This window comes from Mobula hypostoma, unplaced genomic scaffold (genome assembly GCF_963921235.1).
Source record: "Mobula hypostoma unplaced genomic scaffold, sMobHyp1.1 scaffold_36, whole genome shotgun sequence".
Taxonomy (NCBI): domain Eukaryota; kingdom Metazoa; phylum Chordata; class Chondrichthyes; order Myliobatiformes; family Myliobatidae; genus Mobula; species Mobula hypostoma.
In genome coordinates, this window is record NW_026948187.1 from 4164981 (window position 1) to 4183846 (window position 18866).

Sequence of the window (18866 nt, forward strand, 5' to 3'; positions counted from 1 at the left end):
AAATGCGAATAGCATCATCTCCTCATCTTTGTCCAATAAAGTCAAATTCCCACATTCCTCCAGTAACAGGGCAAAATATGGATTTAATTCTATTTCTACAAAGTCCGCGAAAACAATGTTCATAGACAATTCCTCACCAGGGAATTCAAGTAAACCGTCTACCGGAAAATCTAGAGTGGAACTCTTAAGGCGCTGGACGGAACGAATCATCTATCAGACAGCTCTTGCAGCCAAGCGTGTGCCGAACACATTGCTTCCCTTTCCATCGGACTACACTGATGAGGTCGGGAGGGGGATCCTGACGACTTGGTATCCCAAGATTTCCGCACCTTGCGCCCAATTTGTGACCTGGAGAGGTCGCTCCAATGCCTCTGTTCGCATGTTCGCAGCGACAGGACCAACACGGGAGGCAGCAGTTAATTATGAGATAGATCGCCCCCACAGACTGGCACGGTATTCACCTCCAGAACTACAGCAAGCGCTGCTGCTTTAAAATTGAACTGGACAGTCATAGCAGTCGTCCCAGCTCGACAAGGGACTGACCCTTCGCGCATTACATTTCCATTGTCCTTCAATACAGACGAATGCCATCGTCATCTTATGGTCTTATTGCCCACTTATAAAGAAGGCACGGCAGCCGTTCTGCTTTGCTGGAAGATTGCAAAGATTGGGCACGTCTTCTAACCAAGTTCTGTTATACGCGCGGTGGGGTGTATAGGAGCCTCAGGTTCAGCAACAGTTTGTACCGCTCAAATCTCAGGCTCTGGAATCAGAGTGGATAACTTCACTCACTCCAATACTGAGCTGATTCTACAAACTATGAATTCAGTTCCAATAATTTATAACACATGTCCTATTTACTCCAATATTATTCTTATTATTATTATTTATTTTTGTGTTTGCACAATTTGTTGTCGGTTGCACATTGTCTGCTTGTCTGTTGTCTGTAGTTCTTCATTGATTCTATTGCGTTTCTTTATATTTGCTGTGAATGCCCTCAATAAGATGAAACTCGGGGTGGTGTATGCTGTCATCTCTGTACTTTGATAATACATGTATTTTGAGCGTTTATCTTTGAACAGTAATATGGATTCTATTCAGCTTTCCGGTTCAGTTTTACGATGATCTTTAGCTTTATGACTCAGCAAACATGTTCGCTATCGGCTGCCCACCAAATTCTGCCTGACTGTCAACACTATAAATGGAAGTTTTGAACAAAAGACCCGCAATAAGTATTGACAAGATTTCAATCGGGTAGACGTCATCAAATTCTGGTGACGTATCATTTACTAAGTCTAAAATATATACAAGTGGGGGATGTTTTTTCAAGGAAAATCAGGAACAGCGTGGTCAGTGCAAGGATTCTCTTCAATCTGCAAGACCTCGTTTTTAAACTTCTGACAACATACGTCGACACACATTTGCTTGCCATATCCACTGCCAGAGACTCAACTGAAGGCGAATTACGAAAGGTACTGGTAATTGAAAGCTGTTGATCTCAAGTGGACAATAGTGTTATATGAAAGATACCGCACCCAAGCTTTGCAAAATCCTTATACCATCTATGATATGATGAAATGCTTTATTGAGATCCGGTGTACAAAATACAATGGCCCTTCCCCACCTACTCATTTCGTTACTGCTCTGAAACCTAAAAAGCACATCCCAGAACTTTATTCCTTCACTATATAATAATTTATCTTCCAATGACCCTGCCCTTCATTAAATTGTTCGTCCTTCATGAGACTCTTCAAGAAATGAACAATATGGGAGATGAGATTCTACACTCTTTGGTTAAAGTGAGACCTCAACTATGTGGAAAGACGGAGTACGGATCACAATCACAATCTAATTCTCATCTCATCTCATGCCTCCAACTCTCCGTTGGCCTCGGAAATTCCAGGCGGCCTTTTTCTCCTTTGGTTTAGTACGCCGGTGGTTCCACGATTTTCTAAGAATGTCTCAGCAGAGCAAATAGTATTTGTAGAATTTTAACATGGTTTTCGCCACGATTCTGAGTTAATTGCAAACTGAACACTTTAATCGATTCCCTCAGATAGTATGCCGTCTCTATTTCCGGACAGACAATTGTTGGGGCTGATGTTATTTGGCATGAACGTCCAATGGGCGCTAAATATAGGAATTATCTCAGCTCATATTCCTCATCGTAGCTACCCACTGCTGTGGGCTCCGGTTGCGTTCTGATTATTTCTTGTTTGGACCCCAAGGTTCTACTGTCCCGCGCTCTCTGAAACGTGATATATTAACCTGATCAATAACAGTTGCTGAAACAGGCAGAATCTGAAGACAATCATAGAGTCATAGAGAAGTACAGAACAGAAACAGAGCATTCGGCCCATTATTGCCTGCCAAAATCGCTTAAAATGTCAATTTCTATCGATATACCGTAGCACTCCCTATCGCTACTATCCTTGTACAAATCCAAACTTCTCTTAAAATTTGAAACCAAGCTCGCCTGCACTACCTGTTCTGGCAATTATTTCCACACTGTCACCACCCTCGGGATGAGAAAGTTAATCCTCATGATCCCCTTAAATGTCTTTCTTTTCTCCATTAATCCATGACCTCCGGTTGTAGCCTCGCCCAACTTCAGTGGAAAACGCCTAATTAAACATATAGAATAGTACAGCACAGTATAGGCCCTTCGACCCACAATGTTGTGCCGACCCTCAAACCCTGCTTCCCTTATAAGCCCCCCACCTTAAATTCCTCCATATACCTGTCTAGTAGTCTCTTAAACTTCACTAGTGTATCTGCCTCCACCACTGACTCAGGCAGTGCATTCCAAGCACCAACCACCCTCTGAGTAAACAAAAAATTCCTCTAATATCCACCTTGAACTTCCCAACCCTTACCTTAAAGCCATGTCCTCTTGTATTCAGCAGTGGTGCCCTGGAGAAGAGGCGCTGTCTATCCACTCTATCTATTCCTCTTGTTATCTTATACACCTCTATCATGTCTCCTCTCAACCTCCTTCTCTCCAAAGAGTAAAGCCCTAGCTCCCTTAATCGCTGATCATAATGCATACTCTCTAAACCAGGCAGCATTCTGGTAAATCTCCTCTGTACTCTTTCCAATGCTTCCGCATCCTTCCTATAGTGAGGCGACCAGAACTGGACACAGTAATCCAAGTGTGGCCTAACCAGAGTTTTATAGAGCTGCATCATTACGCCTGTTAAACTGTATCCCTCGACTTATGAAAGCTAACACCCCATAAGCTTTGTTAACTACCCCATCCACCTTTAAGGCAACTTCCAGGGATCTGTGGACATGCACCCCCAGACCCCTCTGCTCCTCCACACTACCAAGTACCCCGCCATTTACTTTATACTCTGCCTTGGAGTTTGTCCTGCTAAAGTGTACCACCTCACACTTCTCCGGGTTGAACTCCATCTGCCACTTCTCAGCCCACTTCTGCATCATATCAATGTCTCTCTGCAATCTTTGACAATCTTCTACACTATCTACAACACCAACAACCTTTGTGTCGTCTGCAAACTTGCGAACCTACCCTTTCTACATCCACATCCAGGTCGTTAATAAAAATCACAAAAAGTAGAGGTTCCAGAACAGATCCTTGTGGGACACCACTAGTCACAAGCCTCCAATCTGAATGTACTCCCTCCACCACCACCCTCTGTCTTCTGCAGGCAAGCCAATTCTGAATCCACCTGGCCAAATTTCTTTGGATCCCATGTCTTTGACTTTCTGAATAAGCCTACCGTGTGGAAACTTGTCAATTGCCTTACTAAAATCCATATAGATCACATCCACTGCACTACCCTCATCTATATGCCTGGTGACCTCTTCGAAGAACTCTGAGGCTTGTTAGTCACGATCTGCCCTTCACAAAGCCATGCTGACTGTCCCTGATCAGACTATGATTCTCTAAATGCGCAGAGATCCTATATCTAAGAATCTCTTCCAACAGCTTTCCCAACACAGACGTAAGGCTCACTGGTCTATAATTACCCGGACTATCCCTACTACCTTTTTTGAACAAGGGACAACATTCGCCTCCCTCCAATCCTCTGGTACCATTCCTGTGGACAACCAGGACGTAATGATCCTAACCAGAGGCTCAGCAATCTCTTCTCTCGCCTCATGGAGCAGCTGGGGAATATTCCGTCAGATCCCGGGGGCTTATCTGTCCTAATGTATTTTAGCAACTTCAACACCTCCTCTCCCTTAATATCAACATGCTCCAGAACATCAACCTCACTCATATTGTCCTCACCATAATCAAGTTCCCTCTCATTGGTGAATACCGAAGAGAAGTATCCATTGAGGACCTAGCTCACTTCCACAGCCTCCAGGCACATCTTCCCACCTTTATTTCTAATCGGTCCTACCTTCACTCCTGTCATCCTTTTTTTCTTCACATAATTGAAGAATGCCTTGGGGTTTTCCTTTACCCTGCTCGCCAAGGCCTCCTCATGCCCCCTTCTTGCTCTTCTCAGCCCCTTCTTAAGCTCCTTTCTGCCTCCCTACATTCCTCAATAGACCCATCTGATCAGTGCTTCCTAAACCTCATGTATGCTGCCTTCTTCCACCTGACTAGATTTTCCACCTCACTTGTCACCCATGGTTCCTTCACCCTACCATTCTTTATCTTCCTCACCGGGACAAATGTATCCCTAACATCCTGCAAGAGATCTCTAAACATCGACCACATGTCCATAGTACATTTCCCTGCAGAAACATCATCCCAATTCACACCCAGAAGTTGTATCCTTATAGCCTCATAATTTGACTTTCCCGAATTAAAAATGTTCCTGTCCTCTCTGATTCTATCCTTTTCCATGACAAGGCTAAAGTCCAGGGAGCGGTGGTCAGTGTCCCCCAGATGCTCACCCACTGAGAGATCTGTGACCTGACCCGGTTCATTACCTAGTCCTAGATTTAGTATGGCATTCCCCCTAGTCGGCCTGTCCACATACTGTGACAGGAATCCGCATTCACCTTGTCAAACCACACATAATTGCGTATACTTCTATCAAATCTCCTCCCAGTCTTCTACGTTCTAAAGAATACAATCCTGTCCTATTCATTTGATCCCCATAACTCTGGTCCACCAGACCCAGCAAGATCATTGAGCATTTTCGCTGCACTGTTAATCTTTGTTTACATCTTTTCTGCACTCAATACACCAAATTTTGATTCAAACTCTTGTTACACAACTTCAACGTAACATCCCATCTTCAGTACTCAATACATTGATTTATGAAGGGTAAAGTGGCAAAAGCTTTCTTTACGACCCTATCTACATGTGACGCTATTTTCAACTAATTACTTACCTGTGTTCCGAGATCCCTTCGTCTTATCACAATCTTCAGTACCATACCGTTCACCGTGGGAGATCTACCCTGGATGATTCTACCGAAGTGCATTATTCTGCATTAAATTTCACTTGACATTATTTTTTCAGCCCAATTTTCCAGTTGATCCCAATGCCGCTGCAAGATATGATAGACTTCCGCGCTGTCCACTGCACCCCAAACTTGGTGTCATCCGCAAATTTGCTGATCCAGTTACCCACACTATTATCCAAATCATTGACATAGATTGCATACAACAAAGGAGCCAACACCGCACCCTACGGCACGCCACCAGTCTCAGACTTATAAACCAGTCCCTGACTTCTCCTTCAGTTAGTCCTTGTCTCTGTTCTCCGGGAAGTAAGCAAAATCGCTCTTCCCGTAAGCATTTTGTGCTTGTAGCGTTGGAGGAGATCTTCGGCCGCGGAGAACCTAACCTTGGATTTTTATTCTAAAAAGAGAGGCGGTGGATAACCAAACTGGCACTTAAACGGTGAAATTCCCTGCGCCGAAAGTTGGAAGGTGTTGAGGGCGAACTCTGCGCACATCAACTGGTCAGATCATTCAGCAGATCTTTCAAAGGCCACGTATCTTGGTTGGTTCATTCAGTCTGGCCGTCGGAGTGTGGGCGAAACCCAAAGAAAAGAACTGTTGTTACACCCATCAGTTTACAGAACTCTACCTGTGACATCTGACTCACGCAAACGGAGTTTCACTTGCCTCAGACGTCTCAGAAACTGCATAAGGTGTAACAGCGGCGATGCTCGGAACTGCAACTTGGACCTGTTGGCCATAAACAGCCAGAGGATCAAAGCACTTGACATCTAGAAAATCATTGCTGTTTTCGTCACCAATCACAACAGCAAACGGATTGTGCTTCTCTGAAAACATGAATGGTGAGTGCAGTTGATTACTTTTAGAATTTTGGGCCAAGACTAATGCTGATTATTATTATTATTATTATTATTATTATTATTATTACTATTATGTGGTAGATACCCCATAGTCCTTATGTTTCCTGCAAATCCTAAAATATTATAGTCATAGTCACAGTTTATTGATCCCGGGGGGAATTCGGTTTCGTTGCAGTTGCACTAACCAAGAACAGAGTATAACTGTAGCAATATAAACCATAAATAAATAAATAATAATATGTAACTTATGCCAGGAAATAAGTCCAGGACCAGCCTATTGGCTCAGGGTGTCTGATCCTCCAAAGGAGGAGTTGGAAATTTTGATAGCCACTGGCAGGAATGACTTCCCATGACGCTCAGTGTTGCATCTCGGTGGAATGAGTCTCTGGCTGAATGGACGCCTGTGTCCACCCAGTCCATTGTGTAGTGGATGGGAGACATTGTCTAAGATGGCATGCAACTTGGACAGCATCCTCTTTTCAGACACCACCATCATAGAGTCCAGTTCCATCCCCACAACATCCCTGGCCTTACGAATGAGTTTGTTGATTCTGCTGGTGTCTGCTGCCCTCAGCCTGCTGCCCCAGCACACAACAGCAAACATGATAGCACTGGCCACCACAGACTCGTAGAACATCCTCAGCATCGTCCGACAGATGTTAAAGGACCTTAGTCTCTCAGGAAATAGAGACGGCTCTGACCCTTCTTGTAGACAGCCTCAGTGTTCTTTGACTAGTCCAGTTTATTGTCAATTCGTATCCCCAGGTATTTGTAATCCTCCACCATGTCCACACTGACCCCCTGGATGGAAACAGGGGTTACCGGTACCTTAGTTCTCCTCAGGTCTACCACCAGCTCCTTAGTCTTTTTCACATTAAGCCGCAGATAATTCTGCCCACACCATGTGACAAAGTTTCCGACCGTAACCCATTCCGCACCCAAAAAACATAATTTGCAACTTCCACCGTCTCCAAAGAGATCGTACAAACAAACTTAGGTTTACCTCCCCATCACCGACCCCCGCAACTACTCTCCACTTTTCACGGGGATCGCTTCCTCCGTTATTCCGTTTCTCTTCCGTCCCTCACCATTCATCTCCCTCCCGGCGCTTATCCCTGCAGGCGGCCACAGTGCTACACCTGCCCATCCACCTCTTACCTCACCACCAGTCTTTGTCCCCAAACAGCCCTTCCAGGCGAGGCAATTATTTACCTACCAATGCACTGCGGTAGTCTGTGTGGCCAATGCTCCCGAAGACGCCTTCCCTACATTGGCAACCCATCGTTAATCGGGAGACCATTTCGTCGAGCAGCTCAGCTCCATCCACCAAAAACAGATCTTCCCGCAGTCCCAACATTTTAATTCCGATTCCTATTCCTGTTCTGACATGTCATTCCTCAGCTTCCTCTTGTTCCACGATGAGACCACCTTCAGGGTGGAGGAGAAACACCCTATACGTTGTCTGGGTAGCCTCCACCATCCAGGTATCCTTCTCCCCCTCCGTTACTTTTACACTCTGGCGTCTCAGTATTTCGTTCCCGCTCCAGAAGAAGGATCTCGGCCCGACACTTAGGCTGTTTATTCATTCCCATAGAAGCTGCCTGACCTGCGGAGATCCTCTCACAGTTTGTCTGTGTCGCTTTTAGTATTATTTTTTGTGAGGCATCGTGACGGAGGCTGCGAGTCAATGTTTTTGAGCCATTGATGCCTCGCTGCATTTTAATAATGAAGTTGAATTAAAAACCTGGTGACCATAATGTTCAGGTTATCAATGACTCTGAAAATCTGCACTCAGATAAAGTGCTTTAAACGCCAAGAGTTTTAAATCCTTGCAAATACAAACATCTGGAACGAATTACTCTTATAAACATCAAGCCGTCATTGCTCTCACGACGTGATTCTGAGATGGTCATTAGTCTAATGATACATCAGTAGGTTTGTAGGTCTGCAGTGTTAGATTTACTTGTCAATTTTATGGCTCCGAGTTGAGTATCCCATTGACGGGTTGTATGTTATGAGTAAGTTTAATAGTTTGTGGTGTGTTATAACATTGAATCTTTCAATGTGTTTGAACAGCAACATTGCTTGTTATTCAATGTGTTCTCTGTCTGGCGCAACCCTTGCATGTTTCTGGCGCTAACATGTTGGATTATATAACAGCATGTATGTGTTTCTAGTCTACTCTATGTGATGCTTTCGAGAGGTTACCGAGTGTTTCAGCCTCCTGAACGGAATGAACAATGTTGCAGATGGCAATCGATGAGGTTGGTAGGGATCCTCGGGGAAGAGTGAGGGACATGAAGTGTTGAAACTAGAGAGTGGTGTCCATCCATCCAGGGACAATTTGAAGCAACACGGATAATCAGTGGACAACATTCAGACCTTTTTCTTGAAAGCAAAAAAGAAGGACTCTGGTCACATAAACCGGCATGAACATCGACTTCTCTAACTTACGCTAAGGCCCCACCTCCCCCTTGTACCCCATCTGTTACTTATTTTTATACACACATTCTTTCTCTCACTCTCCTTTTTCTTCCTCTGTCCCTCTGAATATACCTCTTGCCCATCCTCTGGTTCCCACCTCCCCCCCCGCCTTGTCTTTCTTCCCGGACCTCCTGTCCCATGATCCTCTCGTATCCCTTTTGCCAATCACCTGTCCAGCTCTTGGCTCTATCCCTCCACCTCCTGTCTTCTCCTATCATTTTGGATCTCCCCCTCCCCCTCCAACTTTCAAATCTCTTACTAGCTCTTCCTTCAGTTAGTCCTGACGAAGGGTCTCGGCCTGAAACGTCGACTGTGCCTCTTCCTATAGATGCTGCCTGGCCTGCTGCGTTCACCAGCAACTTTGATGTGTGTTGCTTGAATTTCCAGCATCTGCAGAATTCCTGTTGTTTTCTGCTTAAGTCACAGAAGGTTGCATGACGGGAACCCGAGGGAACTACAACTACCAAGAATTGTGCCACACTTTTCGCTGGCTAATCTGCTAAAGCATTGCCTTTAGTGACCCGGTCGAACATGTGGGTGTGGGCCACACATTTAATAATAGTCAAAACTCGAGGTAGCTGCAGAGCGGTGAGTAAATTGTTTACAAAGGTGGCATTACTAGAGTCTGTCCTTCCTCCACGGTGATCTGGACAGGGGTGCAGTTGATGCTGCCGACTTCATGATCTGAAATTGCCCAGAGATGTGGTACAACAGCTTGAATTCGGTCAATATTAAAAGACTGTCTTACCAGATGTCTCGTCCTCACCTCAGACTCCTTCCAGTATCGGAGTTGGCCCACGACCAATTCTTGCCAGTCTCCCTTGGTGCTGGAGGCTTGTTTCATTAAGGTGTAGGCAAGGAACCCAGGCTTTTTGGCTTGACCCAGGGTAAACCCTAATGGTGATATGGGGAACCACCAGTCCTGTCTGTCGCCAAAGGAAATCCAGAACTTCGGCCAGTAATGCAGTGCCCTCTCTTCCTATAGCCTCTCCAATCACCGTGACTGGGAACTTCTGTCCCTCGAAGGGTGCATAGTATTGGCTTTCCTCAGTTGAGCACCCCACAGGGTCATAGCACAGAGTCACATGAGGGTCGGCCGCTGGCAGAAAGGGTTCAAACGCAAAGTGCCCACCACTGGGGTGTTGGAAATCTCGACTTCCAATGGACAGAGCAAGTCTCTCCCTGCTAGATTACACCCCCGACTGGTGGTGACTGTAAATGAAACCTCACACTAGTTCCCATGGAAATCTACCTGCAGTGGCTGGGTACGTGAATATGTACGTTCCGTGCCTTCAAACCCAGACAGAGTGATTGCAGCGTCTGATAGCCGGAATCTCTTTTCCAATACTATTTCCTTATGGAGAGTGGTTGTCATTGCCCCAGTATCAATCATAAATAGAATTGGAATTCCAGCAACTTGCAATATTACGTTGGGGTCTTCCTGAGGGGTTGTACTCATGGTAGGAAGTATCCTTGCTTGTCAATTTCTAAACAGGTTGTTGTCTCCACCTGTCCCTTGGTAGGTTTTTGTTCGTATTTCTGATCCCCAGATAAAGCCCGCTCGTGTCCTTCTACCCGCTGAAAATATTCAGCTTTAATATTAGTTCTCTTGGGGGTTGATTGGGATTCGAAACCCGGGTCTCAATAATATGTTAAAGCTCATCACATTCAATTTTGGTCATTGTCAGGCCAATCCATATTATAAGATTTAATCATGTTGGCTAACTTAATTGGTAAGCATTTGAGCAGTAGGCATTAAGCGGCGGTGGGGGGGTTGTATAGTGGGTGCCCACTCCTCATCACTGCCCTCAAACAGGATCGGTATGCCAGACATGGGTTCAGGATCCCTTGTTTCTCTATCAGCTCGAAAATTAGACTGACGTTCCTGCCCTTCTCTCCTCTCTAGGCTGGCCTTGGTCAAAGGGGTGAGAGGGGAATCGTTAGTTAGGGGAACAGAACAAGAGGGGACTAATATCCTAATGGTAAGGCTTGCTAGAGCTAGTGTGGGAGGAGGGGTGATGTGGTTAAAATAAGTTGTTGGGGGAATGGGAGCCGGAATGACAGAACAGATAGTGGAGAGGGTGAATTGAATTGACTTTATTACATACATCCTTCATATACATGAGGAGTAGAAATCTTTATGTTACATCTCTGTCTAAATGTGCAATCTGTAACTTATTATAAATAGTTTGTACATAAAACAGTCAATATAACACAGAAATGCAATTGTATCTGCATGAATCACTCAGTCTGATGGCCTGGTGGAAGATGATGTCCCGGAGCCTGTTGTTCCTTTTGCTGTGGTACCGTTTCCTGGATGGTAGCAGCAGGAACAGTTTGTGGTTGTGGTGAATTGGGTCCCCAATATCCTTCGGGCCCTTTTTACATACCTGTCTCTGTAAATGTCCTGAATAGTGGGAAGTTCACATCTACAGATGCGATGGGCTGTCCACACCACTCTGTGCAGAGTCCTGCGATTGAGGGAAGTACAGTTCCCATACCAGGCAGTGATGCAGCCAGTCAGGATGCTCTCAATTGTGTTCCTGTGGAAAGTTCTTAGGGCTTGGGACCCCATCCCATCCTCAAATGTCTCAAGTGAAAGAGATGCTGCTGTGTTTTTTTCACAACACAGCCAGTATGTACAGATCATGTCAGATCCTTGGTGTTTTATGCCAAGGCACTTAAAAGCTGTTCACCCTCTCAACCCCAGATCCATTGACGTCAATAGGGGTTAGCCTGTCCCCATTCCTCTTGTCGTCCACAATCAGCTCCTTTGTTTTTGTGACAATGAGGGAGAGTTTGTTTTCTTGACACCAGTCAGATGTTGTTCAGACCTCAGATAGAGTCAGCAATCAAATGATTGAGCATGGTGCGATGAATGTTCTGAGCTGAGTAAATCACAATGCAAGAAGCATCGTAGGAAAGCCAGATGAGCTCAGGACAGGGAATTATGATATTGTAGCCATTATTGGGATTTAGTTGCACCCAACAGTCTGAGGGATTTAGAGGAACAAATTTGTAGAGAAATCGCAGACCATGCAAAGAAACAAAGGTTGATTCAGTAACTGACTTTAACTGTCCATATATTGACTGGGACTCGCATTCTATAAAATGACTATATGGGGTAGAGTTTGTCAAGTGTGCCCTTAATCAATACGTAGAATTCCCGACGTAGAAGTGTACAATAAGCTGTTAGGAAATGATCCAGGGCTAGTGACAGAAATTAGTGATCATAATGCCATGAAATTCAAAGTAAATATGGAAAAAGAGAGGTCAGGACCACGGGTTGAGATTCTAAATTGGAGAAAGGTCAATTTTGATGGTATCAGAAAAGATCTGACAAGTGTGGTTTGGGACAGGCCGTTTTCTAACAAAGGAGTACTTGGTAAGTGGGAGGCCTTCAGGAGTGAAATTTTGAGGGTGTCTGCCAAAATAAAAGTTGAAAGGTAACTGGTGCAGGGAACCTTGGTTTTCAAGAGATATTGAGGCCCGGAATATTTTGTTCCTCTAAATGCCTCAGACTGTTGGGTGCTACCAAGACTCATTAATAACTACGATATCATAATTCCATGCCCTGAACTCATCTGACTTTTTCTTTGGTCATCTTCTGTTGGTTTCTAAAAGCTTCCCAATAGTTTTTGCTCATTATTTTGCCTTCTCTTTGGCTTTTATGTTGGCTTTGGCTTCTCATTTCAGCCACGGTTGTGTCCTCCTGCCTTTCCAATGCTTCCACTTCTTTGGGATGTATCAATCACTCAGCTCCTGAATTGCTCCCAGAAACTCCAGCCTTTGCTGCTCCGTTGTCACTCCTACATTTTCCCTTCCAAACAAGTTTGGCCAGCTTCTCTGTCATAGAAACATGGAGAAGTTCAGTATGGAAACAGGCCATTTGGCCCATCTAGTCAATGCCAAAAAAACATTTAAGTTGTCTAATGCATCTACCTGCACCGGGACCATCGCCCTCCATACCCCAACCATCCAGGCTCCCATCCAAACGCCTTCGAAATGGTGAAATCGAGCTCATATTCACCACTTGTGCTGACATCTCATTCCACACTCTCACGACCATTTCAGTAAAGAGCTTTTCCACTTGATCCATTAAATTTTCACCTTCCGCACTTACGCTTGACCTCTGGTTGTCATCCCACCCAACCTTTGTGGAAGAAACTGCTTGCATTTACCCTATCTGTACCCTCATAATTCTGTATACTTCTGGAAAATCCTCAAAGCAATGTATAATTTCCTTGTTTATGTTTAGAGCCTTTTTCAGGTGTATAAGATGATGAGGGGCATTGATCGTGTGGATAGCCAGACGTTTTTCCCAGGGCTGAAATGGCTAACACGAGGGGGCATAGTTTTAAGGTGCTTGGAAATAGATACCGAGGGGATGTCAGGGGTAAGTTTTTTTTACACAGAGAGTGGTGGGTGCGTGGAGTGCGCTTCCAGCTAATTTGCATTTGATTGTTTCAGTTACTGTGGGACAGCTCAGTGGGAACAGGGAATAATACCAATGGAGAGAGTCAAACTGAGCCAGGACACAGATTGGAGATGGCAGAAATGCCCCATTCTTATAGAGACAGGAAAATCATCAAAGAATTTGATGGTCATTCCAGATGCCAGCACTGTGCCCAGTTAGAAGATGATTTCTCTCCAACTTGGGTTGAACCTCACTGTAACGGTGTGATTCCAGATTGCACCTTGATGATTCAAGTGATCTCATCTGCAGTGTTGTCCTAAACCCATTGACGATTTTGTACATCTTTTTACAGGTTAAAAATGACAAGGAATTTGTCTACGGAAATCTCGAACACAACACACCAGTTTTTCTGTCTCTGTCCAGATATTTAAGAAGTGGAGCAAGGGATTCACTCGATCATCCTTCCTGCTCAGACTGTGGGGAGGGATTCACTCGATCATCTGACCGACTGGCACACCCGTCATTTTACACAGGAGAGATCCCATTCATCTGCTCAGACAGTGGGAATGGATTCAGTCGGTCATCTCAACTGAAGGTACATCAGCAAGTTCACACTGGGACAAGGCCATTTACCTGTTCTGTGTGTGAGAAGGAATTCAGTCAGTCTTCCCACCTGTGGACACACCAGTCAGTTCACACTGGGCAGAGGCTGGTCATCTGCTGAATTTGTGGGGAAGGATTCACTCGGTCATCTGACCTAATGGCTCACCAGCGAGTCCACACCGGGGAGCGGCCATTCACCTGCTCAGACTGTGGGAAAAGATACACTTGGTTATCTGAACTGAAGGTACATCAGAGAGCTCACACTGGAGAGAGGCCGTTCACCTGCTCAGACTGCGGGAAGGGATTCACTCAGTCATCCACCCTAGTGGCACACCAGCGAGTTCATACTGGGGAGAGGCCGTTCACCTGCTCAGTCTGTGGGAAGGGATTCACTTGGTCATCTAAACTGAAGGTACATCGGCGAGTTCACACTGGGGAGAGGCCATTCACCTGCTCAGACTGTGGGAAGGGATTCACTTGCTCATCTCAACTCAAGGTACATCAGCGAGTTCACACTGGGGAGAGGCCGTTCATTTGCTCAGACTGTGGGAAGGGATTCACTCAGTCATCTAAATTGAAGGTACATCAGAGTGTTCACACCGGGGAGAGGCCATTCACCTGCTTGGACTGTGGGAAGGGATTCACTGAGTCATTTCATCTACTGAGACACCAGTCAGTTCACACTGGAGAGTGGCCATTCACCTGCTCGGACTGTGGGAAGGGATTCACTTGCTCATCTAAACTGAAGGTACATCAGGGAGTTCACACTGGGGAGAGTCCGTTCACCTGCTCATTGTGTGGGAAGGGATTCACTTTATCATCTCAGCTACTGAGACACCAGTCAGCCCACATAGGGAAATGGCCATTTACCTGCTCAGTCTGTGGGAAAGGATTCATTTTCTCATCTCAACTGAAGGTACATCAGCGAGTTCACACTGGGGAGAGGCCATTCACCTGTTCAGACTGTGGGAAAGGATTCTTTCAGTCATCCCACCTTCAAGAACACCGGTTCATTCACACTGGGGAGCGGTCGTTCATCTGCTCAGTATGTGGGAAGGGATTCACTCGGTTATCTCAACTACAGAGACACCAGCGAGTTCACACAGGGGAGAGGCCATTCACCTGCTCTGTGTGTGGGAAGGGATTCACTTGGTCATCCCAACTACATAAACACCAGCGAGTTCACACTGGGTAGAGGCCGATCACCTGCTCAATCTCTGGGGAGAGATTCTTTCAGCCAAATCAATCAAATGTGCATCATTGAGTTCACACTGGGGAGAGGCCGTTCACCTGTTGTGAATGTGGGAAGCGATTCACTCAGCCATCTAAGCTTATGTAACTCTCGCTTCAGCTAGCAGCTTAATATAAGGGTTGATAGCCTCCCAGCCCGGGCAAGTTACGAAATCTCGTTTGGGTGGATGCTGCGTGATGTGTCCCCTGTTACAAATCAGTATCCCAAAATAACAAATGGTACACAATATGTGATTAAACGATTGCTCTTTATAATACTTACTTTGACTATAGGGTTAGTAAAGTAAACAAAAAAAAAAGAAAAAGGGCCCACTCTCACCATTCGTGCCTTCTCATCTCTCCCCAGCAAAAGACCATGAAAATCTCTCTTCCAGACTCATAAGAAAGAACATTTTTTTCATTGGATAGCCCTGCACTCCAAATCCCTGTTATCTCTAGTCATTATCTAAATAGGGCTGCTTCAGAGAAACCATTACCTCAGCACTGAAATATTACAGAGAGGCCGTTACATTAGCAGTGAAACCTACAGCATGTTACACTTGTGACACACTGCCGGGTTCACACTGGGGAGAAAGTTTCAATAAGCTGCTTGCTGGATATTTGTCCATCACCATTGCTGAATACAATTTCGAGAATGACTATCGGTGCTGAACTCTGCAATTATTGCTGCTGGTCACCACACCCAGTTCTGCACCCTGGTCACTGGGCATGGGAGGAGTTTCTTCTGCTGCATATTCACCTTTAATGGGACTGGAGTTTAAAATTCTGGATCTGAGACAAATAAGTCATTTCTATTTTAAACTCTGTCTCTGGTACTTAGTGAATTTATAACACACCTAGTTTACAGCAGAGAATCAGCTCAGGCTGGCTGGACCCTGCCAGTGATTCAGTTCCACGGCAGTCCTTTTAAATCCTGCCCTGTTGTTCATCTCTCACTCTCCCACTGGTGATTGGTTCCAAACAGTCACCACTCTGTGGGTGAAGAGGTTTCCCTTGCATTCTCTGCAGTCTGAAGAAGTCGAGCTGACTGCAGTTCTGTCTGAGATGTTCTTCGTCCCTATAATCTCTGGCCTGAGGAAGAATGACATTGGTTATTAACCTCCTTACTCATGACTCATTTCCACATTATGGGTCATTTTCTCTGCTTCAGAAGGGTTGTTAGAAAACACCACTGTCCTCTAAAGACTGAAAGCAGAATGGGAAACTATTAGTTGGATGTTCAATGAAGCAGGGTCAGAAACCAGAGGCAGGTCTGCACAGGGCAGAGTTTGGGGCTCTGGATGATGGTCAGGGTATGATGAGGAGAAGGGAATCAACAGCGGGGCATGGCAACGAATGACAGAGTAGCAACGTTTGGAAGCTGATTGACCGAGAAAATCTTTCCGTTGTGTGACTGATGACACAAACAATACCTGTGGTGAGGTGCTCCTCTGGTCGAGGAACATATGTGTGTTGGGAATGGTTATATCTATTGAGTGAATTGTTCCTGCTTGTTTATCCTATAATATTATATCTGGATGGTTTTATGGTTGGTCCTATCTGAAGTAATGTATTTATTATCATATGATTTGTAAGATTTTGACTCTAAAACTGGATCAGGCTTGAATTTATGGTACCTTTATGAAGTGATGGAGGACATTCATGAGTTTGTACTTTAAAGCAAAATTTTAGTGAATGATATCTGCCACTTTATTGTACCTCTGTAAGTAATCAGATTGAGTTAAACTTCTGCAGGATCCTGGCATGTTTTGGATTGAGTCTGGTTTCTCTTAGCATTTTCTGCACTTATTGCCTTGTTTGTTTATATTTCATGTATTTTCGATTTTTTTTCTTTCTTTTTGTTAACCACCTTGTCCTGTATTTCTGCAAGGAACCCCTCTGTTTCTGGGAAGAGGTCTCCAACTCTCATTCAGGTGCTCGATGCTTCCTTGTCACCATCTCGTCTGCTCAGATCGTTGGGATGTCTCCCATGGAGGGTCATACTCATTCCACTGGTTAATGTTTTCTTCCATAGTGGTGATTCATTTTTCTGAGTTCGTCTCTCATTGAAGTTTTCTCGTCTGTATTTCTTATCACGATTTCATATACACACCTGGAGTGCTGAATCCTGTTCATTTTTGATGAAAATATATACTTAGAAGTTTTATTTGACTGTTGTGTGATTTTTTTTTTCATGTGTGTTATTTCTCTTCTCCCTTCTGTCCAAGGTAGTGTTAATCTAAGTGGGTTTGAATATAAATAGTCTTTTCTAAAGTTCTTATTTATCTTTGTAAATTTTAATGATTGAAATGGGACCAAGATATTTTCATTAAAAAAGTCAATGTCAGTATTGATGAAAGTGTTTATTGCCTTTGTTGTATTTGTTAACTATTGAGCTCTGTTTGGCAGGTTTTTTGTTCAGATCTATAAAGAGTAAAAGAGAGGGAAGAGTTGGTATTGTACCACTGGAAGATGATGCTGGAGAGTCAGTAATAGAGCAAAGAAATAGCGGCCGAGCGTAATGAGTATTTTGTGTCAGTCTTCACTGTGTAAAACAGGAGCAGTATAAGACCATAAGACATAGGAGCAGAATTAGGCCATTCAGCCCCATCAAGTCTGCTCCGCTGTTCTATCATGGCTGATCCCAGTTCTCACTCAGCCCCATGCACCTGCTTCCTTGGCATATCCTGTAATGCCCTGACTGATCAGCAAACTATTAGCTTCTGCCTTAAATGTAGCCACAGACTTGGCCTCCACTGCCATCTGTGTCAGAGAATTCCACAGATTCACTGCTCTCTGACTAAATAAAATCCTCATTAACTACTCTAATAGGTCACTCCTCAGTTTTGAGGCTGTGCCCTCTGTTATGGCTACAAACACCATACGAAAAGTCCTTTCCTCATCCACCCTTTCCAGACCTTTCCACATTCGGTGGGTTTCAGTGAGATTTACCACCCATCATCTGCATTTATTAAACATAAGTCAGTGCAGGAGTACAGGCCCAAGGCTGGCAAATGCTTCTCATATCTTAACCCCTTCATTTCCGGAATCATCTTCTTCAGTATCCTCTGGACTCTCTCCAATAACAACACACCTTTTCTGAGATATGGGTCCAAAATATTCTAAGTGCAGCCTAAGTTGTGCCTTATAAATTATCAGCATTATCTCCTTGCTTATATTTTCTACTTCACTTTAAATGCCAGCATTGCATTTGCCTTCTTTACCACAGACTCAACCTGTAAATTAACCTTCTGGGAGTCTTGCCCCAAGGACTCATATTTCCTTCTGTACTTCTGTTGTTTGAACCTTCTCCCCAATCAGATAATAATTCACTATTAACAACAGGAATTCTGCAGATGCTGGAAATTCAAGCAATACACATAAAAGTTGCTAGTGAATGCAGCAGGCCAGGCAGCATCTCTAGGAAGAGGTGCAGTCGATGTTTCAGGCCGAGACCACTATTATAATGGTTTATATTATTGTCTAGTTTGCTCTCTTCAAATAGCTTTTTTTCATTGCCTGTTTTGGATTTTAAAAGCTACCCAATTATCTAACTTCCTACTCACTTTTGCTACCTTATATGCACTTTCCTTCACTTTTATACAGTCCTTAACTCCCTTTGTCAGCCACGGTAGCCTAGCCCCGCTGTTTGAGAACTATTTCTGCGGGACATATCTGTTCAGTACATTATGAACTGTTCTCAGAAACGTCAGCCATTTCTGCTCTGGTCATCCCCACCAGTATCCTTCTCCAATCCACCTGGGGAATCACCTCTCTCATGCCTCTGTAATTCCCTTTGTTCCATTGTGATACTATGCATGTGACCTATGCTTCTCCCTCAGAAATTGCAGTAGGAATTCAATCATATTATGATCACTG

The 18866-nt window shown here is 44.5% G+C and overlaps 1 protein-coding gene across 1 annotated transcript in view; it reads left to right on the top strand.

Moving 5' to 3' along the window:
• Positions 1–15348, top strand: part of LOC134341659 (gastrula zinc finger protein xLCGF3.1-like) — a 501443-nt gene extending 486095 nt beyond the window's left edge. The window contains exon 2 of the mRNA XM_063039571.1: positions 13507–15348. Within this exon, the coding sequence (XP_062895641.1) occupies positions 13915–14952 (1038 nt within the window). The 5' untranslated portion in view covers positions 13507–13914 and the 3' untranslated portion in view covers positions 14953–15348. The remainder of the gene's footprint in view (positions 1–13506) is intronic.
• The last annotated feature ends 3518 nt before the right edge of the window (positions 15349–18866 follow it).